Source organism: Dreissena polymorpha, chromosome 2, assembly GCF_020536995.1.
Source record: "Dreissena polymorpha isolate Duluth1 chromosome 2, UMN_Dpol_1.0, whole genome shotgun sequence".
Taxonomy (NCBI): domain Eukaryota; kingdom Metazoa; phylum Mollusca; class Bivalvia; order Myida; family Dreissenidae; genus Dreissena; species Dreissena polymorpha.
This window is the reverse complement of record NC_068356.1, coordinates 58,488,389-58,514,190: the sequence shown is the minus strand read 5'-3', so window position 1 is coordinate 58,514,190 and position 25,802 is coordinate 58,488,389. Positions and strand designations below refer to the sequence as shown.

The window sequence follows — 25,802 nt, the reverse complement described above, 5'->3', positions numbered from 1 at the left end:
AAAAAAATCGAAGAAAATGCTAATTTTAGAAATTCAGCAGACGACATTTAAGCAGATGACAAATTACCCAGCATGCAAAGGGTTAATAGAGCGAGGCTCATTTTGTTTTACTGAACATTTCAGAGCAGCAGTTCTATGAGCAGTTCAACTTGGAGGAGAAGAACAAACTGTATGAGGCCATTGGCTACCAGGAGAACGAAGTTGACCTTACCCTGCCCAAAACGGTAGTTATCTCCCCTTGGTTATCTGTACTCGATGTTGAATAATTAGTTTTCTGACCCTGATTATTACAACTCAATCATTACCTAGGGATGGTGAAAAATATTTATGCCCCCCTTCGAAGAAGAGGGGGTATATTGCTTTGCTCATGTCGGTCGGTCGGTCGGTCAGTCTGTCTGTCTGTTGGTCCGTCCACCAGGTGGTTGTCAGACGATAACTCAAGAACGCTTGGGCCTAGGATCATGAAACTTCATAGGTACATTAATCATGACTCGCAGATGACCCCTATTGATTTTGAGGTCACTAGGTCAAAGGTCAAGGTCATGGTGACCTGAAATAGTAAAATGGTTTTTGAATGATAACTCAAGAACGCATACGCCTAGGATCATGAAACTTCATGGGTAGATTGATCATGACTTGCAGATGACCCCTATTGATTTTGAGGTCACTAGGTCAAAGGTCAAGGTCACGGTGACCCGAAATAGTAAAACGGTTTCCGGATGATAACTCAAGAACGCATACGCCTAGGATCATGAAACTTCATGGGTAGATTGATCATGACTTGCAGATGACTCCTATTGATTTTGAGGTCACTAGGTCAAAGGTCAAGGTCACGGTGACCCGAAATAGTAAAATGATTTTCGGATGATAACTCAAGAACACTTGCCTAGGATCATGACACTTCATAGGTACATTGATCGTGACCCGCAGATGACCCCTATTGATTTTCAGGTCACTAGGTCAAAGGTCAAGGTCACAGTGACAAAAATTGTATTCACACAATGGCTGCCACTACAACGGACAGCCCATATGGGGGCATGCATGTTTTACAAACAGCCCTTGTTTCCATTTTGTCCAGAAAATTCAAGAACATGTAAAGGCAAGTGAAATATTGTCAATTTTTAATACATATTTGCTTTTATCTACAGTACCTCCTGATTGCAGCTGTACTATGACCAAAGCACGATTGTTGTCTGCCCTTCTTCATTCGATATGAAAACAAAGTTATCTGCTTTTAAATTATCATAGTATGTTTTAATGATGTTGTTGTGATGTCCAATATCAGGGCACAAGTCTATTAAGAGTATTACTGTTACTTTCTTGCAGTTTGTTGCATTACGGATAGTCACAAAGCTCAACAACCTGTCTGTCACCCTAAGAGATGACAGCAAATCGTAAGTGTCACATATAAAAGGCAAAAGTATCCATGTTTCTCAACAAATATTACCTTTGCATACTTAAGCCTTGAAAAGAAAAGGTAATTTTTACGGTAAGATTTTTTCTGTTGTTGACTGATTGCATGGCAGAGTAAGATTCAAATCCTGAAATAAAGAATATCTAACGGTATGTTCAGAAATTACAATAACAACTGTAAGCATTGAAAACAAAAATGCCATAATTTATGTTTGCACTGTGTGTTCACTTTTTTTATGCCCTCGGTAAGGTGGCATATAGCAGTTGAACTGTCAGTCAGTCTGTCCGTCCGTCTGAAAATCTGAAAACTTTAACATTGGCCATAACTTTTGCAATATTGAAGATAGCAACTTGATATTTTTCATGCATGTGTATCTCATGGAGCTGCACAAATTGAGTGGTGAAAGGTCAAGGTCATCCTTTAAGGTCAAAGGTCAAATATATGGCTTCAAAGCGGCGCAGTAGGGGGCATTGTGTTTCTGACAAACATTAATCCAAGATATTAAAGTGGTGGCAGATTTGTAGTTGAATTTGCCAGTTTACTTAATAACAAAACTTTGTTCTCCTCCATGTTGGCATTATATAATAGGGTGTGATTTAAAATGGTTTCACAATATACATGGTAAATTACGGTACCATATCTGAATGTCATGGTTACAGAGAGCTCCAGCTGTTGCAAGATGAAAGCAATATGTAAGTGTCAAAATCAAGAGGCAAAGTATCAGAAATAGCAATGAACTTTAAGCCTTGCAAAGAAAGTTTTTAAGATACTGTTATTTGTTTTTTTATGAGATGATGTTTGTTAATGAGATATTGTTTGTAAGAGATTTCTTTTTAAAGAAAGTGTTATTTGTTTGTTGATAAGATGTTGTTTGTTTTAGATTTTCTGTTTGTGTTTCTATATATAAAACATCTTAATTTCAAAGTCTTGGGGGACCAGTTGACAAAAAACATTAAGATAAGGATAAATTAGATTAAAAATATTCTTTTTAATTGTGAATATAACTATTAAGTTTGCTTGTGATTCTGAGATGTTTCATTGAGATATTACATTATGTTTTTCAGGTTTTATCAGTGTATTAACTTCCTTTATTTGTTATAATGATAAAATGATATAAAGTATTGTTTGTAGTTTGATTTGATGCTTTAAGGATTGTTTCCAAGGTCCTTGCGTACATGATTTAATTGCAAACTATTAGTAATGGCCACTGTGGTAATTCACAGCAAAGTGGACAATCATTCATTACAGCTGTCAGGACTTTCTCTGCAATTTGCGAAATAAGCAAATGGCTACGAACTAACAAGTTAGGTAATGAAATTCCTAAGTGGAACTACTTTTGCAACATTAATTCCTTTCACTACCTTAGGCTTTTAATGCAATCAAACTGAAATAAATAAATATAACTTTAAGAAATCTTCTCTGGTTGCTATGGTTACATTTTTTCTTTGGTTGCAATTATTAAAATATTTCTCTTGTAAACATGGTTTTATGTCTGTGTGGTTTCCTTGGGTATATATTTTGTTTCTGGTTGCCATGGTTACATATCATCTCTGCTTGTCGTGATTTAAATTATTCTCTTCTTACCATGGTTTCAGGGATTCCCAGCTGTTGAAGCTGCAGTTAAAGAATGTCTACTCCACAGTGGAACAGCGACCAGCGGCCTCTGCCATCAAGTATGTTCCGGTCTTGGACCATTTCATGCTACCAATGTCTTACTATCAATTATTTGAATTGCCAACAAATAATATACTTGATGGACTAAAGAAAAGTGTCTCCCAGTTTGCAAAAATTATGAGAACCAATTATGCCTTAGTTTTGAACATTAATTACATAAATTAAATAAAGAGTGCAGTAATTTGAGTACAGGATTAATACCAGTTACACAGTAAGATTCAAATTGTATAGCACTATGAAAAATATTTTGAATTTCATATGTTGATCAAATGTTGCAGTTATCCTTTAACATTATCTCTTTGAAAATGTATATGAACTTTGCAATTTTTAGTGAAAATAACATTAACATCAACTTTGCCATTTTTACAGCAAACATTTTTACAGGGTTAGAATACATGTATCAATTTTGCAATATTTACAGTATACACATATTTATTTCAGGGTGAATGCCAAGATGGACAAGATGACGGTGCTGGGTACCCAGCAAGGGGAGATCATCCCTCACATGGTGTCCTCCGTGCTAGAGAAGCTTACAGAACAAGAAGAGGTACTGCTGGAATGCTCAACTGTTGTTTCTACTTAACATCAGATACAACAGTATTGCGCTCTACCCACACTAAAGTTTTATAATGGATCTTTTTTATTTCTTTAGTGATGTTTGCATGCCAAATTGTTGTATCTGCAAAGAAGAGGTTCTTAAGTTATGCACTTTGTCGCATTTTAAGTCCCTAAGAAACTCAAATGAAATTAAAGACCTTACTAGATTCAAGTTTTAAATGCTTCATTTCGATCCGTAAGGTACTGATTAGCAGCAAACAGCATATATCCTGAACAGACTGCGAGTAACAGGCTGTTATGGTTTTATGTCGTTTGCATATACCCATTTTTGCTTTTCTTTAGAGCAGGAAAGGGATAGTGATGTTGGAATGCTTAACTAATCTATCTGCTAGAGATTGATATGAACCTCATTTTGTGAAAATGGTGTTTAAGGCATAAAGTGTCGTCTCAGAATAGCCTGTGCGATCCGTAGGACATGTTCTGATTTATGGCGTTAAGTGTCGTCTCAGAGTAGCTTATGTAGTGCGCAGGACGACATGTTCCGATTTATGGTATGTTTTGGTTAAAAGAAGTCTCTTCTTAGCGAAAAAATCCAGTCAAGGGGGAAAGTGTTGTCCCTGATAAGCCAGTGCAGAATACACAGTGTAATCAGGGTCAACACATTACACACCTGCATTAAACCCCATTTTCCTCAGCAAGGCTTATATGACAGATAAAGCAGTTTTGTGCTTAACCAGCACAAACAACTTTCAATGGATCTTTTTATTTGTTTATGCATCTTAGGTCTTTTGGAAATTTCAGCAATGTTTTTGAGTTCACCTGAGGCCAAATCAAATTGAAGGTTTTTTTCAACATATTTAAGCCCCCCAAAATGGATTTGTATTGCTTTTTTTTTAATCACAGGTGAGCAAAAAGCCAAGAAATAAAAATATACAAATATTACAACCCATGCGATAATATTTCTAGAACTGTCGGACCTTGTGTCCGAACAAGGTCCGACAAAAAACAACAGCAATATCTAAAACTTTGATTAAAATGGAGACAAAATATGAATATGTAAACAAAATAAAGACTTATTTATGTTTATGTTACTTTTATAGATTATTTAACTTCAAAATAAAATGGATTTTACCAACCAGTCGAATTCGCTCTGTGACATAACAAACTCCAAGCAAAATTCTTAGACAGTAAAAAGTGTTTGATCCCCACTGTGGAAGTGGTCTGTAGATCCCCCAAACGACACCAAGTACTGATTCTACCAGGAAACACACTCTAAAGCGTTTCAATAAGCCTTAGTCTTTTTATGTAATCGAGCTAAAATAAATAGTTTTGAAACTGAATCTTATTTACACTTGCAGGCATTGTCCCTGATAGACTTCTTGTTTGAGACCAACCCACTGGATGGAATGTGTGACGCAAGAGTGAGAGTCAACGCCCGCCCCCTGCAGATCATTTATGATGCGGTGAGTATGACTTTTGAGAAGAAAACTTAAAGAGGTATATTGGCCATGGTCCAGAAAGTTATTCTTAAAGGGACTTGTTCCAACATTGGGTAAATAACTGTTTAAAAGTTTGGTCAATGATTCAAAAAGAATTACGACTTTAAACGGAAACATTCCTTAATAGATTTTTATAAAAAAATATAACGTGGATGGTAGGATATGACAATTAGTGTCAGATTTGTTTGTTGCTTTTGCTTTTCCACGATAATAAATCTAATTATGTTGCTATTTTTTCAGGTGACAGTAAATCACTTAGCAAACTTCTTCCAACCTCCACAAGATATCCAACTGAAACAGTGAGTAAACCAAGTCAGCTGTAGCATAAATATAAGGAGCCATAATTAGGAAATGACATATTTCGTAAAGAAGTATCCATATGTGTGTGTAATATGATTTTACTGCAGAATTATAATTTTCATTCAAATCTTTGTATCCCTTTAGACACAGCCACTGCCTTTGATGAAATATTTGAAGATCTCTCAGGGTTTTCTCCTTTATTAAAGTAGCATTGTTTGGGCAATATCCATACAAAGCACATTACGTACCTGTACAATTATGTGCCTTTTTATACCCATGCAAGTAGGGGTATGAAAGAGTTTTCCTGTCTGCTGGTCAATGGTGCATTTGCCTAACAAGTAAATATTAGAAAACGTTTCTGCTCTGCTTTTGTCATGCTATATTTATGCCCCCCTTCGAAGAAGAGGGGGTATATTGCTTTGCTCATGTCGGTCGGTATGTGGGTCCGTCCACCAGGTGGTTGTCGGATGATAACTCAAGAACGCATACGCCTAGGATCATGAAACTTCATAGGTAGATTGATCATGACTCGCAGATGTACCCTATTGATTTTGAGGTCACTTGGTCAAAGGTCAAGGTCACGGTGACCCGAAATAGTAAAATGGTTTCCGGATTATAACTCAAGAACGCATACGCCTAGGATCATGAAACTTCATGGGTAGATTGAACATGACTTGCAGATGACCCCTATTGATTTTGAGGTCACTAGGTCAAAGGTCAAGGTCACGGTGACCCGAAATAGTAAAATGGTTTCCGGATGATAACTCAAGAATGCATACGCCTAGGATCATGAAACTTCATGGGTAGATTGATCATGACTCGCAGATGACCCCTTTTGATTTTGAGGTCACTAGGTCAAAGGTCAAGGTCACGGTGACCCGAAATAGTAAAATGGTTTCCGGATTATAACTCAAGAATGCATACGCCTAGGATCATGAAACTTCATGGGTAGATTGATCATGACTCGCAGATGACCCCTTTTGATTTTGAGGTCACTAGGTCAAAGGTCAAGGTCACGGTGACCCGAAATAGTAAAATGGTTTCCGGATGATAACTCAAGAATGCATACGCCTAGGATCATGAAACTTCATGGGTAGATTGATCAAGACTTGCAGATGACCCCTATTGATTTTGAGGTCACTAGGTCAAAGGTCAAGGTCACGGTGACCCGAAATAGTAAAATGGTTTTCGGATGATAACTCAAGAACGCATATGCCTAGGCTCATGAAACTTCATAGGTATATTGATCATGACTTGCAGATGAACCCTATTGATTTTGAGGTCACAAGGTTAAAGGTCAAGGTCACGGTGATCCGAAATAGTAAAATGATTTTCGGATGATAACTCAAGAACGCTTTTGCCTAGGATCATGACACTTCATAGGTACATTGATCGTCACTCGCAGATTACCCCTATTGATTTTCAGGTCACTAGGTCAAAGGTCAAGGTCACAGTGGCAAAAAACGTATTCACACAATGGCTGCCACTACAACGGACAGCCCATATGGGGGGCATGCATGTTTTACAAACAGCCCTTGTTTGAGACACATATGTGAAACAATTGTTTGTAATATACATATGTTAAGCTGATACACCTTTTTCACTCTTGACCCTGAAACAATTGAGCCTCTTTCTGGGAAAACTGGGTCTAATGTATATGCCCAAAGTGTCATCCCAGATTAGCCTGTGCAGTCTGCACAGGCTAATCTGTGGCATTTTTTGTTTAAAAGAGGTCTCTTCATAGCCACAATCTAGTCCAGACGGAGAGTGTTGTCCTAGATTAGCCTGTGTAGACTTCACAGGCTAATCTGGGATGACACTTTAAACAGATGCATTTAGCCCAGTTTTTCCAGAACAAGGCTCTATTCTTTCCTAGGCTGTCACAGCTGGCCATGTCCAAGTACGAGGATATAAAGGAACAGTCAGCCACTAGTCTACAACACGCCATTGACCTCAAGAAGTACACGGAGATAGCCGTAGATCTCATGTCTTCCTACATCATTGTACCACATGGGGGCTTGTGGACTAAACACAAGTATGGAAAGCATTAAATAAAATATTCTTATTGATTACAAATATTGTTTTTTGGTATTTTGCTTATGATTTCAATTAGTTGGTAGTGAAATTTACCTTAAATGAAAGAACATGATAATGTTACACAATGATATTTGGAAGCTCATGCCTGACATGTGTTAACCAATAGTCATCCTCAAGGTCCAATCAGAGATCAAGGATCAAATGCCAACTAATTTAATTTTATAGCACATTGTATTGATAATTACTTTACACACACATAATCTCAGCACAAATGTTTTGAAGCTCTAGGTTACATAAAGGTCTCTTTTCTAGACAGACAATTACAGGAACGCGCCAAAGGTCATCTTGGATAAAGTACTTCATACTGTTACGAGTGTCTTATTTGAGCTTTGATCAGGGAAATAGGGTTTAATGCATGTGCTTGACGTGTAGGTTCCAGATTAGCTTTTTCATGTGCACAGGCTAATCAGGGACAACACTTTCTGCCTAGATGGAATTTTTGCTAAAAAGAAACTTCCTTTAAACTATAAATAACAAAAAAGCGTAAAGTGTTGAAGCTGATAAGCCTGTGTGGCTTGCACAGGCTAATCTGGGACAACACCTTGAGCACATGCGTTTAACCCTGTTTTTCCAAGTGAAACTCGTTTTTATACAGGGATGTTTCAAAGCTGATCCTAGACCTGGGTCATCTGAAGATTGGGACACAGAAAAGGCTATCGGAGGAGGGGCACAAACGTGAGTCAATCGAGGAAGTGATGGGGAAGGCATATGACACGTTCAACATCAGCCTGGACAATGTGCAGCTCATGATGATACATGCAGGTAAACATTGCAAGTGATAATGGCCTTATTAGTGATGATTTTAAACCATTTAGGGTTTTTAACCAGGTTTTCTGAAGGAAAAAACTGGTTATTTGATTGGCGAATGTCGGCGTGTGGGCCGGCTGGCGGGCGGATCAAGCTTGTCCGGGCCATGACTTTATTGTTCATTAAGAGATATTAAAATCATTTTGCACATTTGTTCACCATCATTGTGTCGCTTGAAAGAATTACGTCGATATCTCCAAGGTCAAGGTCACACTTTGAGTTTAAAGGTCAAATATGGCCATAAATGAGCTTGCCATAACTATGTCATTCATGGTGAGATTTTAAAATCATTTGGCACATTTGTTCACTATCATTGGACAGTGTGTCGCGCGAAAGAATTACGTCAATATCTCCAAGGTCAAGGTCGCCACAACTAAAAATAGATTGATTTTGAAACAAGGGGGGTAACTTTGAACAATCGGTAACAATGCACATTTTGAATTGGTCTCCCTTTATCAGACTTTTTTTTTCAAATTGAAATCAAGGTCGTCACGAGTAAAAATGGATTGAATCTTACACAAGGGGGTTAACAATGAACATTTTGAATTGTCTTCCTTTATCAGACTTTTTTTTTCAAATTGAAAGCCTGGTTTTGTGACAATTTTGTCCCTTGTTGTGTTCTGTCTTATAAAAGAGCTTACAACAAATTTAACTTAATATAAGTACAATTTTAAAGGATGCATAATTGCTAAGTACAAAGTATTATAATTATTTATTGCTTTCAGTTTTCTGTTCATTCCATGATGTCTTTTTATGCTCAGGGTAGGGTGGCATATAGCATTTTAACTGTCTGTCCGTCCGTCCATCTGAAAACTTTAACATTGGCCATAACTTTTGCAATATTGAAGATAGCAACTTGATATTTGGCATGCATGTGTATCTCATGGAAGGTCAAGGTCATCCTTCAAGGTTAAAGGTCAAAAAAACAAATCCAAGGGAAGTTACAAAATTTAAAGGAAGATAATTTCTATTTATCATTTGGCAGGTACAGATCATTTTTACAAGGGAAGTAATATTTTTAGCTCACCTGAGCACAACGTGCTCATGGTGAGCTTTTTGATCGCCTTTTGTCCGTCGTGCGTTGTGCGGTGTCAACATTTGACTTGTTAACTCTCTAGAGGCCACATTTATTGTCCAATCTTCATGAAATTTGGTCAGAAGATTGGTCTCAATGATATCTTAGATGAGTTCGAAAATGGTTACGTTTGCTTGAAAAACATGGCTGCCAAGGGGCGGGACATTTTTCCTTATATGGCTATATATGGCTATAGTCAAATCTTGTTAACACTCTAGAGGCCACATTTATTGTCTGATCTTCATGAAACTTGGTCAGAAAAATCATCCAAATAATATCTTGGATGAGTTAGAAAATGATGCCGGTTGGTTGAAAAACATGGCCGCCAGGGGACGGGGCATTTTTCCTTATATGGCTATAGTAAAACCTTGTTAATATCTAGAGGCCAAATTTATTTTCCAAATGTTCATGAAACTTGCTCAGGAGATTTGTCCCACTGATATATTGGATGAGTTCAAAAATGGTAAAATTTGCTTGAAAAACATGGCCGCCAAGGGGCGGAGCATTTTTCCTTATATAGCTATATATATATGGCTGTAGTAAAATCTTGTTAACACTCTAGAGGCCACATTTATTGTCCAATCTTCATGAAACTTGGTCAGAAGATTCATCCCAATAATATATTAAACAAGTTCGAAAATGATGCCGGTTGGTTTTAAAACATGGCCGCCAGGGGGTGGGGCATTTTTCCTTATATGGCTATATATAGTAAAACCTTGTTAACACTCTAGAGGCCACATTTATTGTCCAATCTTGTTGAAATATGGTCAGAAGATTTTTCTTAATGATATCTTAGATGAGTTCGAAAATGGTTACGTTTGCTTGAAAAACATGGCCGCCAAGGGACGGGGCATTTTTCCTTATATGGCTATATAAGGCTATAGTAAAACCTTGTTAATACTCTAGAGGTCACATTTATTTTCTGATCACCATGAAACTTGGTCAGAAGATTTGTCCCAATGATATCTTGGATGAGTTTGAAAATGGTTACGTTTGCTTGAAAAACATGGCCGCCAAGGGGCGGGGCATTTTTCCTTATATGGCTATATAAGGCTATAGTAAAATCTTGTTAACACTCTAGAGGTCACATTTATGGTCCGATCCTCATGAAACTTTGTCAGAAGATTCATCCCAATAATATCTTGGATGAGTTAAAAAATGATGCCGGTTGGTTGAAAAACATGGCCACAACGGGGGCGGGGCTATTTTCCTTATATGGCTATAGTAAAACTTTGTCAACACTCTAGAGGTCAAATTTATTTTCCGATCATCATGAAACTTGGTCAGAAGATTTGTCCCAATGATATCTTGGATGAGTTAGAAAATATTTTTGGTTGCCTTAAAAACATGGGCACCAGGGGCGGGGCATTTTTCCTTACATGGCTATAGATGGCTATAGTTAAACCTTGTTAACACTCTAGAGGCCACATTTATTGTCCAATCTTCATGAAAATTGGTCAGAAGATTGGTCTCAATGATATCTTGGATGAGTTCGAAAATAATTATGTTTGCTTGAAAAAAATGGCTTCCAAGGGGCGGGGCATTTTTCCTTATATGGCTATAGGAAAATCTTGATAATACTCTAGAGGCCACATTTACTGTCTGATCTTCATGAAACTTGGTCAGAAGATTCATCCCGATAATATCTTGGACGAGTTAAAAAATGATGCTGGTTGGTTGAAAAACATGGCTGCCAGGGGGCGGGGCATTTTTCCTTATATGTCTATAGTATAACCTTGTTAACACTCTAGAGGCCACATTTATTTTCCAATCTTAGTGAAACTTGGTCAGAAGATTTGTCCCAATAATATCTTGTTATCTCAGGTGAGCGACTTTGGGCATTCCAGGCCCTCTTGTTTAAAGGGATATAATCAAAACAAAAAATAAATCAATCAAAGCTGAGCAGAAGGGGGAATTTTGTTTCTGATAAACACATCTCTTGTTCACATTTTCTTTAGGTTAAAAGCAATTTGATCATAAATACCTGTTTTTTTAAATATATTTCATCACTTAAATTTGTTGTAAGATCTTTGACAAGACATGACGTTGATTTTAACAGAACTTATGCTTATGCTAAGAGACTATTACTTGTTTGTTTAAAGCATGTTCATAAAGATTTTTTGCATTGCATAAAAAATATATGCTGTAAGTCTAATTAAGTGAATACAAGGTTTCTGTAACCATTTCAGGTGAAGACTGGAAATCCATTCGCAGACTTTGTGACTCTCCTATGCACATACTATGTCCAATATCCCTCAGTGTGCTCCTCCAGAAGTGCATGTTTGACAACGACCAGAGAATGGCCAAGTAAGAGAGTTTTGTTTTGTGTTGTGCTTTTGATATTTATATGTGATGTCTCACTGTTCTTTTGGGAAATGAAAGACTATAAACTTCAATAAAGACTACAGAAAGGCATAGTAAGGGTTTTACTGTTCTTTTCCAATATATCAAGACTTAAAACTCTTGATATGACATGGTTGTGAATGATTTTAGGGAGTAAGGGATTTAAATTGTGTTGTTGTATGAATCAAAATTAAGAGATAGATATTAATGTAAAATAAAAGACAGTAACTGTTCCCCATATTCCATATCCAAGAGTGTACTCCTGCAGTAATGCATGTTTGACATCCACCCTTGAATGGCCAAGTCAGTAGTATTACTGTTGATGTCGTTTTAATTGAAACTCTTCAAGACCTAGAATAATTGATGTCTAGCCTGCTCATGTAGTATTCCACTGAGTGTATTGATCCCCCATAAAGTATCTGTATCTTTATTTGTTATTCTAAGCTGACTTCTCAATTAAGCTGCTTTTTGGGAAACCGGGCTTAATGCATGTCTGCACAGGCTAATCAGGGATGCTTCTTAACGTCAAACTGAACTTTCATTTCGATGAGATGTATTTTTTAACGAGAAATTCCACGAAAACAGAAAATCATCCCTAATTAGTATGTGGGGACTGCATAGGGTGCTCTGGGATGACACTACGCACCTGCATTAAGCCCTGTTTTCCCAGAATGAGGCTCAATGGTTAACTGCACTGTTTTCTCTATATCTGTGAATTCATCACTGCTAGTAAGGACTGCTGGACGAGAGTGAGGTGCCAGCACACAGGGGATATAATCATTGTAATTTGAAATAAACACTCTCATTCATAAGTCTGTTAAACCAAGATAAGCTGAACCTCACTATTTTCATATTGCAATAAATTGTGCATTAGTAATGTTGTAAAGACAAATAACATATTTGATTTATCTTGTGTAACTTTACAAAGTATTGTTATTTGTGGTAAGGACCAAAGAAAAATGGTCCATCCAGGCTTTTGATTTCTGTGTGTTTCTTGTTCTATTTTTAGAATGAAGATCAAAGGGCTGATACCCCTGCTTAGCCTGAACATATCAGACCGCAGACTACATGAGGTTATCTCCCTTGCTACCAGTATCCCACTACCAGAGCTGGAGCCAGCAGCAACCAAAGGCGATTTCGTACAGGTACGTTGATTTTGATGTAATTTTCAATCTGTAATTGAACACTTTCATTTTGTTAACCAGGTTTTCCGAAGGAAAAAACTGGTTATTAGATTGGCAAATGTCGGCGGGCGGGCTGGGGGGCGGGCGGGCAGAACAAGCTTGTCCGGGCCATAACTTTGTCGTTCATTGATTTTAAAATCATTTGGCACATTTGTTCACCATCATTAGACGGTGTGTCGCGCGAAAGAATTATGTCAATATCTCTAAGGTCAAGGTCACAATTTAAGTTCAAAGGTAAAAAATGGCTATAAATGAGCTTGTCCGGGCCACAACTTTGTTGTTCATTGTGAGATTTTAACATCATTTGGCACATATGTTCACCAATATTAGACGGTGTGTCGCGCGAAAGAATTATGTCGATATCTCCAAGGTCAAGGTCACAATTTGAGTTCAAAGGTCAAAAATGGCCATAAATGAGCTTGTCTGGGCCATAACTATGTCATTCATTGTGAGATTTTAAAATCATTTGGCACATTTGTTCACCATTATTGGACGGTGTGTAGAGCTAAAGAATTTTGTCAATATCTCCAAGGTCAAGGTCGCCACTACTAAAAAAAGATTGATTCATTCATTCATTAACATTCAGCAACAATGCACATTTTGAGTTGGTCTCCCTTTATCAGCCTTTGTTTTCAAATTGAAATCAGGGTCGCCACGAGTAAAAATAGATTGAATCTTACACATGGGGGAGGGGGTAACAATGCACATTTTGAATTGTCTCCCTTTATCAGACTTTTTTTCAAATTGAAAACCTGTTTTTTTTGACAATTTTGTCCCTTGCTGACTTTCACTTTTATTATTTTAAATTATGATGCAATTATAATTGAATGACGTGTATTTTTGAAAACAAATGTAAGCAAGATTGGATTTATATTGATAAATTGATTGATTCCTTGCAGGAGCTATAATTTTAGTTAACCAGGGTGTGTACATGGTTCTCTCCCCAAACAAAGACATTAAACTATGGGATAAATTAAATACTTGTTACAGATAAGTAAGACATTCATGGGGGCTAACATTTGGCCCAATTATGGCCCCATTTCCAATCTCAAAAAGCATACACTCCTGTTCATACATTTTCCCAAATAACTGCCAGAGTAAAAGTTTCCCTAAATAAGAATAAAATGAATTCATATATTTTTATGTCCCCCACTATAGTAGTGGGGGACATATTGTTTTTGCCCTGTCTATTGGTCTGTTGGTCTGTCTGTTGGTCTGTCTGTTGGTCCGTCTGTTTGCGCCAACTTTAACATTTTGCAATAACTTTTGCTATATTGAAGATAGCAACTTCATATTTGGCATGCATGTGTATCTCATGAAGCTGCACATTTTGAGTGGTGAAAGGTCAAGGTAAAGGTCATCCTTCAAGGTCAGAGGTCAAATATATGTGGCCAAAATCGCTCATTTCATGAATACTTTTGCAATATTGAAGATAGCAACTTGATATTTGGCATGCATGTGTATCTCATGGAGCTGCACATTTTGAGTGGTGAAAGGTCAAGGTCATCCTTCAAGGTCAGAGGTCAAATATATGTGGCCCAAATCGCTTATTTTATAAATACTTTTGCAATATTGAAGATAGCAACTTCATATTTGGCATGCATGTGCATCTCATGGAGCTGCACATTTTAAGTGGTGAAAGGTCAAGGTCAAGGTCATCCTTCAAGGTCAGAGGTCAAATATATGCGGCCCAAATCGCTTATTTTATGAATACTTTTGCAATATTGAAGATAGCAACTTGATATTTGGCATGCATGTGTATCTCATGGAGCTGCACATTTTGAGTGGTGAATGTCACGGTCAAGGTCATCCTTCACAATGTCAAGGTCATCCTACAAGGTCAAACATCATATAGGGGGACATTGTGTTTCACAAACACATCTTGTTTAGATTGAAAATGTTCAGTTTTTCTCCTAATCTAAATCAGTGAGTTGAACATAAGCAATAATAATGTTCAAACACTCAAATTTATAGAAATTGTAAGGAAAATAAAATTCTAAATTTTAGTCCTAAACAATTTGATTTTTTCAAATTCGAAAGGTTTCTTCCCCATTCCAAAAAATGACAATTGTTTTTAGACTTGTCTTATCATAGGATAGAGTTTTGCTGAAAATAAAAACATACATATTTACCAAGTAATATTTTCCCAATATAGTAAAAAATTGTTGGTTCACATTTTTTTTACACATGCAAATATTTGTGAAATAAACAAGTTGTTCTAACAGGGTGCTACAGATATACCCTTAGCCCTGATGGTTGATGACATGGGTATCTCTGAGAAAGTGCTGGCGGGGAAGCCTGCTGCTCCACCAACACGGAGCCAGTCACAGGAAAGTTTTAACTACACCGATGTCGAACTGGAGTTTGAACTCAAAAAGGTCTGTAGTGACAGTATGATCTAATTTTAAGTTCATTTTCATAATGAATTTAAAGCATTCTGTTATCCGTCTAAACATTCACTGGAGGCTGAACTTCAACAGGTTTGTTTTAGTATCCTAAAAATAAGTCAATCGCGTATTATTCTGAAGGATAATCCGTAGAAGCTTATTCTGTATACAGTATTGAAGCTGCTAAAATTCCGGAGGTTTCAAAATTATCCAAAATTTAATATTTATTTTCATGTATATATTTTTTTTAAACAATAATATGTTGATATCTAGCTTTTTGAATGATCAAATACCTGTCTTTGGCAAATTGTGTCTGACACTTTTTTTGCCCTAAAAAGACAAGTAAAAACGAGATTTCATGTTTCCTTGCTGATTCACAGTGTTTCACACCATGGAATTAGCATTGGTCAGTTCTACAGGAGTAAATAAATTGATTCACCTGGAATATTTTGTATTGCAGATTACGCTGAACATCTCTCAGCGTCAGAAAGATGTTGACCTGCCACTGCTGAGACTCATGATAAATGACCTTGGCACCATGGTCAAGGTCAGAACGTTTGACCTCAAAGTGGAAGCATCCCTAGGGGGCATTTACTTGCAGTATCTGAAAACTGAAGGTGAGGGACACATTGTGACATATAAGTTATGTGTCTCTTTTTGTTGAATTATTTTTGGGGGTTAATAGTTTCTTTTGCTTCATTCTAACACGTGTTTTGTTGGGCTTGAGTTATTCTTACCAATCTAATAATCAGAGCTGCTAAACAATTTTTAAAAAAGCTTTTGTGTTGTGCATCTTTATCTATGATTTGTTAATTTATAATTTATTTATAATTAATTTATCATTTATATCTTTGCTATCTTTTAAATGTTTTTTTTATTTACTTACTGTAAATGTCCATTATACTATCAACGAGGAAGAAAAGTTGAGCCTGCTGTCTTGCTAAAGTAATGGTTTTATTTTAATGCATCCACTTCAAGTAATCTTTAAGGATATTGCTTATATGTTTTGAAATTTTTATTTTAAGAAACGTAAGGCTGAACTTAAAATTTAAAAATATACAAATTTCAGAAATCTAAGTATGTGGCTGTTAAAGCAATATTTTATTTTATTTGGACTGAAACAAATAAATGTTTATGCACTGTTTATGTTCATTGTTATTTCTTGTTTACATCGCATGATTTCTCTGCATTGTTCTGTCTTGTTGTATGTGCGCACACTCACACTTACTTCAGCGTCTGCAGACCTGGCCACACAGCTACGTGGGGTCAGTGAGAGTCTTTGTGAAGGTAAATGGTCGCAGTGAGAAGTTAGACATTATTCTTAGCTTCACCTAAAATATTGCAGGCATTTTTATGTTCACTTTTTCCGCAAGATTAAATTGTAATACGCTATAATACTTTCTGATGAACATTTTAAAATCAGAATAGAATAGACATCAGAGAAAGAATATTGGGAAAGAAAACCTCTTTGACATATATATAAAATTACCACCTTAAAATTGAGCTTCCAAAACTTAACAACTCAGGCACATATGTTGGTCCCCAATCATGTTGTATATTTGAATATACCCATAACACAAGGAAGGTGTTCAAGGTGCATGAAGGGAATTTCTGACGATTGCAAATTGTTCACAACTTAGGTTATCAATGAAGGGACACAGAAACAGAGTACGTATCTTTATAAAATGTAAATATGAATAACTTAATAAGCGTAAATAACAACATTGACATGCCTTATCAAATTTCATTTTCTGTCTTGACAGGTATATTTAACAACACATTAATACTGAAAACTAAGTTGTTGTATTTCATGACTACTTTATTATATTTCATTTATGACATCATAATGTGCATCGTCATTTAAAGTGATATTATGAACATTTTTCACTGTTGAATTGAGCTGAAAAGAATTAACAGGTAAAATGTAGTTACTGACAAATTATCTGCAACTCATCTTGCTACCAGTTGTTTATAAAAATATGTTTTATATTCAATATTCTTATGTGACTCACCCAGTCCTGTAAGCCGAAATGGTCCGTAAAACAAAATTGTGTCTTTGTGTCGTATGAACGAATCTGCACTAAAACTAAATTTAGGTTTACATCGTACATGCATGATCAGTTGTCAAACGAAAGTACGGTTGATATTTAAATGCATTATTTTTCTCTTTGCTGGGTATTGTTTTAGTATGTTGATGCTGCATTTACAAATATAAGTGTATATGAAGTGAAAACACCAAAAATAAACAACAGTTGCGATAGACACCTATAAACTGTTAGATGCCCGTAATATCACTTTAAGGTTTAAAAACATTTACTTTGTTATTTAAATTGTGCTGTCAAAAGACGTAAAAATGTAGTTTGCAGATATTTCCCATTGTTTTGTTAATGGCATAATGCGGAAACGTTAAATTAAAGGAGTAGAATCAGAGATTTATTATTATTGCACCCTACCGGTGAAACAGGAAGGGACTTATGGTTTACACTCCGTCTGTCAGTCAGTCCGTCACACTTTTCTGGATCCTGCGATAACTTAAGAAGTTCTTAATATTTTTTCATGAAACTTGAGAAACTCGTGAAACTTGGATGGATGGCAATATGGAGATTATGCATGTCATTTCATTTTGTTCCTACGTCAAAAATTCTGGTTGCTATGGCAACAAATAATTTATAATTTTTTTACTGACAATGGAGGAGTTTCACCGGTAGGGGATCATATTGCTAGGCAATCTTTTGTTTAATATCCCTTCGGATATTTCAACTGAGCTTACTTTATTATAGATTATAAACTGTGTATAACATGAGCGTTGTCCAATTCAAAGCAGCAGTAGACTATCTAGTTGACGTCTCCATCAACCTACTTTTAGCACTTTTTATCCCCCGCCATAGGCGGAGGGATAATGTTTCGGCATTGTCCGTCCGTCTTTCCGTCCGCCCGGAGCCATATCTTGGAAGTGCTTTTGCGGATTTCATTGAAACTTGGTATGAGCATATATGGATAAGAGGGTTGTTAAGAGTTCCGCCTTTTATATCAGGAAAACGAGATATTCGTCCTTACATTTATTCATGACGATTCTCTAAAACAAGTATAATACATATATAATGTAAACAATAAATCAAACAAAACATTTAAAATGTTATGCAAATAAATAATTCAAATAATCGTGCTTACGTAATAATAATACATACAGAAATTCATATATAATATAAATACCAACAATATATTTACCAACATATATCCTTCCATACTCGCTAAGGCGCTCTTAAAAACAATTTCAATCTTAACGTTTATTTTCCTAAATAGACAATAACAATAAATGACGTCAGCGTCAAACGTCAAAGTATTTGGCGCAAACGTTATAATTAAATTTCGCGTACATTAATGTCCTATTTAAATATTATTTAGAACAGCGTTACAAGGGTGATGCACGCCAGATGGCATTGTACACCATCTGTTAATAACGGATTATGGAGTTATGGCCCTTTGTATCTTGAAAAAATGCTTTTTTTGAGTGTCAAATATAACACTTTTGTGTCCAGAAGCATATTGGCAGAGGATATCAATTCAACGAATTTGCTTGTTGATTTATTGCTGGATTAAGCTATTTGGGACAAATAGAATGGCATGTGCGCAGGCCTTATGTCTGCTTTTTTTACATTGATAGTGGACTAATCATCATTTAACCTTGTATTCATGTAGCAAACTTCAAGTAACTACTGTGATGACTTATGAATTTTGTGATTATATAATTGGGCCATGCTCTGTGAAAAGGGGGTTTAATGCATGTGCGTAAAGTGACGTCCCAGAGTTGCCGACCACACAGGCTAATTAGGGACGACACTTTCCGCCTAAACCGGATTTTTGCTAAGAAGAGACTTTCTTTAAACAGAAAATATCATACAAGCAGAAAGTGTTGTCCTTGATTAGCCTGTATGGACTGCACAGGCTAATCTGGGACGACACTTTACGCAGATGCATTAAACCCCCTTTTCACAGAGCGCGGCTCAATTATATTACAGCAAAGAAACCTCCATAACATGAGAGATTTGATAACTTGAGAATTTTTGCCATCTCAGCGCAACATCAAGTTCAATAAGTTCAATGTTTTTGTTGCAGAACTTGCTGACAAATCTGTGATAAACCTGGTGAACACTCCAAGATCTGCCACAGGTCACTCCAATCTGCTTCTGGTCAGCTTTCTCAAGGTCAGTTTGAAATGCGTGTCCATAGCAACAGTTATATGATTAAGAACTAATCACTCTTTAACAAAAAGAGCATTTTGTCTGGTATCTCAAATTTTCTGTTGGTCAGCTTTCTTAAGGTCAGATTTAAGCCTGTTTCTGGGATGGGTCAGTTTTCCTTACATTTCTATAGTTTAAATCTTGCAAACACTGTAAAAGCCAGATTTTTGTCATAGTCAAGTTATTGTCAGTTTCGAAACAACTAATTGTCAGGTTAGAAATAAAATGTCAGGTTAGAAATAATAAAATGTCAGGTTGGAAGGTCTGTCCAGTGTCAGTGATGTTCATTCTATATGCAGGCAAATGTGGATGCCCCAGATTTTGCCACAACATACAAGAAGACAGAACAGTCCCTTAATGTTGAGTTCTCTGCCCTTGAACTACTTCTTCACCAGGAGGCCATCTTGGATCTGATAGTTTTTGCCGAGTCATTGCGGGTAAATATTTTTTTTATATTGTCTATGTCTTTACCCATGAGCTTATTATGCACGAGGTGACCATTTTGGATCTGATAGTTTTTGCAGAGACGTTGCCCACACATTTTACCAAGACATTTTCTATATGCCCTTGGTTTGTTGCTTACTCATTGCATGTAAATATTGTTTATACAGTTTTGATTGATAATGAATTTACCCATGTAATTTGCTCATAAGTATGAGTAACAGATTTTCTGTTTGTCTTTTTTTTTGCTGAGTCATTGCATGTAAATGTATATGTATAGCATAATGTGAAAACCTGCCTTAATGACAAAATTTTCGATTTTTACTTTTTAGCTCACCTGATTGCTCAGGTGAGCTTTTGTGACCGGTCTTTGTCTGTCGTATGTCCTTCTGTCCGTCCGTTAATATTTGCTCGTAAACACTCTAGAGGCCATATTTCTTGTCCCATCTTCATGAAACTTGGTCAGCAGCTTTTTTCCAATGAAATCTCGGCCGAGTTCGAAACTGGGTTGTGCCGGGTCAAAAACTAGTTCACTAGGTCAAAAAAAAGAAAAACCTTGTAAACACTGTAGAAGTCACATTTCATGCCCAATCTTCATGTAACTTTGTCAAAATGTTTGTCTTAATGATATCTTGGTTGAGTTCAAAAGTGGTTCTGATCTGTTGAAAAACATGACCGCCAATAGGCGGGGCAGTTTCCTTATTTGGCTATAGAGAAACCTTGTAAACACTCTAGAAGTCACAATTTTTGCCCAATTTTCATGAAAGGTTGGTCAAAACATTGTTTCAATTGATGTCTTAGACGAGTTCGAAAATGGTCGAGATCGGTGAAAAAACATGGCCGCCAGTGGGCGGGGCATTTTTCTCTATATTTATATAGTGGCAGTTTTCCCTATTTGGCTATAGAGAAACCTTGTAAACACTTTAGAAGTCACAATTTTTGCCCAATCATCATGAATGTTGGTCAAAACATTGGTTTTATTGATATCTCGGACAATTTTGAAAATGGTCGTGATCGGTAAAAAAACATGGCCGCCAGTGGGCGGGGCATTTTTCTCTATATGTATATAGTGAAAACATGTGAACAATGTAGACGTCACATTTTTGGCCCAATTTTCATGAAATTTGCTCAGAACATTTGTTTCCTTGATACGAGAGTTGAGTTCAAAAATGGTTCCGGTCAGTTGAATAACATGGCTGCTGGGAGGGGGGCAGTTTTCTCATTATGCCCCCCCCCCCCCCTCCTTTGAAGAAGAGGGGGTATATTGTTTTGCTCATGTCGGTCCGTCTGTCCACTAGATGGTTTCCAGATGATAACTCAAGAGCGCTTATGCCAAGGATCATGAAACTTCAAAGGTACATTGAGCATGACTCGCAGATGACCCCTATTGATTTTCAGGTCACTAGGTCAAAGGTCAAGGTCACGATGACCCGAAATAGTAAAATGGTTTCCGGATGATAACTCAAGAACGCTTATGCCTAGGATCATGAAACTTCATTGATACATTGATCATGACTCGCAGATGACCCCTATTGATTTTCAGGTCACTAGGTCAAAGGTCAAGGTCACGGTGACCCAAAGCAGTAAAATGGTATCCGGATAATAACTCAAGAACGCTTATGCCTAGGATCATGAAACTTCATAGATACATTCATCATGACTCGCAGATAACCCCTATTGATTTTCAGGTCACTAGGTCAAAGGTCATGATGACCTGAAATAGTAAAATTGCTTCCAGATGATAACTCAAGAACGCTTAGGCCTAGGATCATAAAACTTCATAGGTACATTGATCATGATGTGCAGATGACCCCTATTGATTTTCAGGTCACAATGTCAAAGGTCAAGGTCACGGTGACCCGAAATAGTAAAATGGTTTCCAGATGATAACACAAGAACGCTTATTCCCAGGATCATGAAACTTCATAGGTACATTGATCATGACTCGAAGGTGACCCCTATTGTTCAGGTCAAAGGTCAAGGTCACGGTGACCTGAAATAGTAAAATGGTTTCTGGATGATAACTCAAGAATGCTAATGCCTAGGATCATGAAACTATATAGGTACAATGATCCTGACTCGCAGATGACCCCTATTGATTTTCAGGTCACTAGGTCAAAGGTCAAGGTCACGGTGACCTGAAATAGTGAAATGGTTTCTGGATGATAACTCAAGAACGCTTATGCCTAGGTTCATGAAACTTCATAGGTATATTGATCATGACTCGCAGATGACCCCTATTGATTATCAGGTCACTAGGTCAAAGGTCAAGGTCACAGTGCCAAAAAACGTATTCACACAATGGCTGTCAAGGTCACGGTGACTCAACTTAGAAAAATGGTTTCCGGATGATAACTCGAGAATGCTTACGCCTAGGATCATGAAACTTCATAGGTACATTGATCATGACTCGCGGATGAAATAATGATGAAACTTGACCAGGATGTTTGTCTGGACAATATCTAGGTCAAGTTTGACATTTGGTTAAGATTGAATGAACTGACTCCTCTCAGGTGAGCGAACTAGGGCCATCTTGGCCCTCTTGTTATCATTTTCTTACAGATTTTTTTCTCCTGGTTTCAAATCTGCCACTCTTTTGACGATGATAGAACAAATACTATGCGGAATTTAATTCTTTAATACCACACTAACGAAATGATTTCTTTAATACGACGTCGTTGACGTCGCATATTTTTGGCGCTGCTCCGACAACCCTGCAGCTGTGAGCGTGCAGGGTCTCTCCAATGCGACGAAACCGTATTCTGATGTCAAAATTATCTTCGTCTCTTCTGATCCATCTTGTTCCCTTGCGAAAACAAACCCGGGACACCATTGTTCAAATCTGAAGTACTGATATTTCCTGCAATTCAATTATAATTTTTTAAAGTCAATTTAATGTTCTGATAATTTATTTGTCCCGCTTTTATCAGTATACGATATATAAGACTCTATACAGCACGTATTTAGTGTAAACAATCAATACCGAATGCCCGGCAGCACTCTGAACTTTGGCTGCAGGAAAGCGCGCCAATCCTCCCACTACCACTGGGGGTACTGGACGGAGGCGTTGGAGTTGGATGAATCATTCACAACGTCCAACAGGTTTGCAACGTACTGACATCGCAACGTCTAAACCGTAATTGAATGGCGGCAAAGCCACTGTCCACGTGGCTGCGAGCGTGCCCTGTAAAATAAGGAACTGGCTGCATTTTTTTGTCAACATTAACTAGTGTGCGTATAGTTTCAGAATTTAAAGTTGTCAATCCTTCCTCAATCCCAATTTCCGTACAACAAAAAATAAGTGCACAATAATTATTCACTAAGAGTCTGTGACACGTACAGGGTGGAAACCGGTGTTCTACCAAAATGCTCAGAGTAGAGACCCTTGAGTTCCTAAACAAAATCAAATAACGTATAACACATTTGTTTAAACATCAGCGAGCATTTAAGTGCATTAATTGTTACCAGAATTCTTAATTTGATTGGTTTACACGAATAGAGTTAGGGATTTCAATGTTTCAGAATCAAGTGTTTATGGAAAACTCATTTATTATCATATTAATAACGTACGAAAATCTAGATTGATTAAACAGAAGGAAATGAAACTATTTCTTATTGATTTATGCTGTTGACTGGACTATTTGAGCTTCCAATTTCTATTAATTGGTCTCGTGTTTTATCAATATTCATACATTACAGCACAGCATTCACATGGTTGATAAATTCCATCTTAAAATATTCCTGATTATCTTCTACCTTAATTTGAATATAAAAATATGTTTATACGCGTTATTCTTCCCACACTTATAAACACTGACGTAACAAAAACAAAGTAAGGAAAATTTCTAAGAAGCCTTGAACAGGATGACGCAATACAGTACGGGTTTCGGTAGCATAGCTTATTGTTTTTACATAACGTCAAGTTAAATCGTTGTTGTAAATTGCATATGGAATGAGTTTTTCTGTTAAAATATACACACATGAAATATTGCTAAAGAGTAAAAATAACATGTATTGATAACAACATGCAATTTGTTTAAGCAATGTGTGTTTTAAAGCTGTACAGTTTGTTTTTATTTGTTCGTATCGCTACACCCCTGGCATACACTTTGCAGTGGTGAAAGAGAAAACAAAATGGCTGAACATAAGAGCAAGTTAACTAAACCATCATAAATTAAATAAGTCGTATCACTTTAAAACATAATGCATGCTTTTATTAGTAACAGTTTTTTTTATAATACAACACCAAACTAGTATTTATTTTTTTGGAAAATTAAAATTGAACATATTCGACAAGGTCAATGCTGTCTCAGACAAAGCATAGGGTTGTAAAAAGTTATGTAAATTATAGAAAGGCAGGCGATAAATAAAGACAGTGTCATAATAAGCAATTGATTTAGCTGAAAATGGCAAATATACTTACATCTAGCTCTTGGTCCATATCACCGAAAATCCATTTTGAATTTAACAAAATACAAACAACTTTGCGCGCAAAACATGTGCAAATGTCCACAAAAACAAATTACGTCAATTCGCAATTTTATTGATGACGTTGTTAATGTCATTAAGTCAGGTTTTCACATGACGCGATACATATATTTGTATTCTAGCCTTGTTCCATTTCTCTTTTACTGATTGAATAGAATATGAGTGATTAGAGATCTTCATCTTTGAAATCAATTGTTCCAAATCATGACAAAGTATTGTGTTACATATGTTGAATCGTTATAAATTAATACAAAATGTGCAATTCATTCAATCTTGGTTGTAACAAATGTCGGGGGTCGAATAGAGTGATTTGGTGTCATCACTTTGGAAATGTACTTTTTGTACTTGTAAAATAAAGCTGTAACTCAGCCTGCATAAGCTGTCAAAAATTTACTTAGTTTGGTTCTTATTTTCTAGGGATTGTGCAACTGTTGGGCGTTTTTTCAATTCTTTTAGTTTATAGGTCACCTGATTGCTCAGGTGAGCTTTTGTGACCGGTCTTTGCCCGTCGTCCGTCGGTCCGTTAACATTTGTTCGTAAACACTCTTGAGGTCACATTTATTGTCCGATCTTCATGAAACTTGGTCAGAAGCTTTGTCCAAATGAAATCTCGGTCGAGTTCGAAACTGGGTTGTGCCGGGTCAAAAACTAGGTCACTGGGTAAAAAAAAACAAAAAACTTGTAAACACTGTACAAGTCTCTTTTAATGCCAAATCTTCATTTAACTTTGTCAAAGTGTTTGTCTTAATGATATGTTGGTTGAGTTCAAAAGTGGTTCCGGTCCATTGAAAAATATGGCCGCCAGTGGGCGGGGCAGTTTTCTATATATATATATATATATATATATATATAGTGAAAACATTGGAACACTCTAGAAGTCACATTTTTTCGGCCCAATTTTCATGAAATTTTCTCAGAACTTTTGTTTCCTAGATACGTGAGTGAAGCTTGAAAATGGTTCTGGTCCGTTGAAAAACATGGTTGCCAGGTGGACAGGGCAGTTTTCCTTATTATGCTCCCCCCAAAAAAAAAATTGGGGGGAAGATTTAAATTCGTCGCTACGTCTGTCCGTCCGTGTGTCTGTCCGTTCGTCCACAATTTTTTCCGGGCTATTTCTCGGCAACTAATGACCGGAATTCAATTAAACTTCATGGGAAGCTTTATTACCAAGAGGAGATGTGCATATTATCAGCTGGTTCTGGTCGGATGATTTTTCACAGAGTTATGACCCTTTGAAATTTTCCATTAACTGTAAATATAGTGCACTTCTTGTCCGGGCTATTTCTCAGCAACT

At 36.7% G+C, this 25,802-nt stretch overlaps 1 protein-coding gene across 1 annotated transcript in view; it reads left to right on the top strand.

The window, feature by feature from the left end:
• Positions 1-25,802, top strand: part of LOC127867161 (intermembrane lipid transfer protein VPS13A-like) — a 149,691-nt gene that overhangs the window by 28,283 nt on the left and 95,606 nt on the right. Inside the window, exons 13-28 of the mRNA XM_052408201.1 lie at positions 124-224; positions 1,327-1,394; positions 2,074-2,106; positions 3,010-3,087; positions 3,530-3,635; positions 5,005-5,109; positions 5,386-5,444; positions 7,322-7,480; positions 8,138-8,304; positions 11,614-11,731; positions 12,777-12,912; positions 15,177-15,329; positions 15,799-15,955; positions 16,572-16,625; positions 19,455-19,543; positions 19,879-20,016. Of these exons, the coding sequence (XP_052264161.1) occupies positions 124-224; positions 1,327-1,394; positions 2,074-2,106; positions 3,010-3,087; positions 3,530-3,635; positions 5,005-5,109; positions 5,386-5,444; positions 7,322-7,480; positions 8,138-8,304; positions 11,614-11,731; positions 12,777-12,912; positions 15,177-15,329; positions 15,799-15,955; positions 16,572-16,625; positions 19,455-19,543; positions 19,879-20,016 (1,721 nt within the window). The remainder of the gene's footprint in view (positions 1-123; positions 225-1,326; positions 1,395-2,073; positions 2,107-3,009; positions 3,088-3,529; positions 3,636-5,004; positions 5,110-5,385; positions 5,445-7,321; positions 7,481-8,137; positions 8,305-11,613; positions 11,732-12,776; positions 12,913-15,176; positions 15,330-15,798; positions 15,956-16,571; positions 16,626-19,454; positions 19,544-19,878; positions 20,017-25,802) is intronic.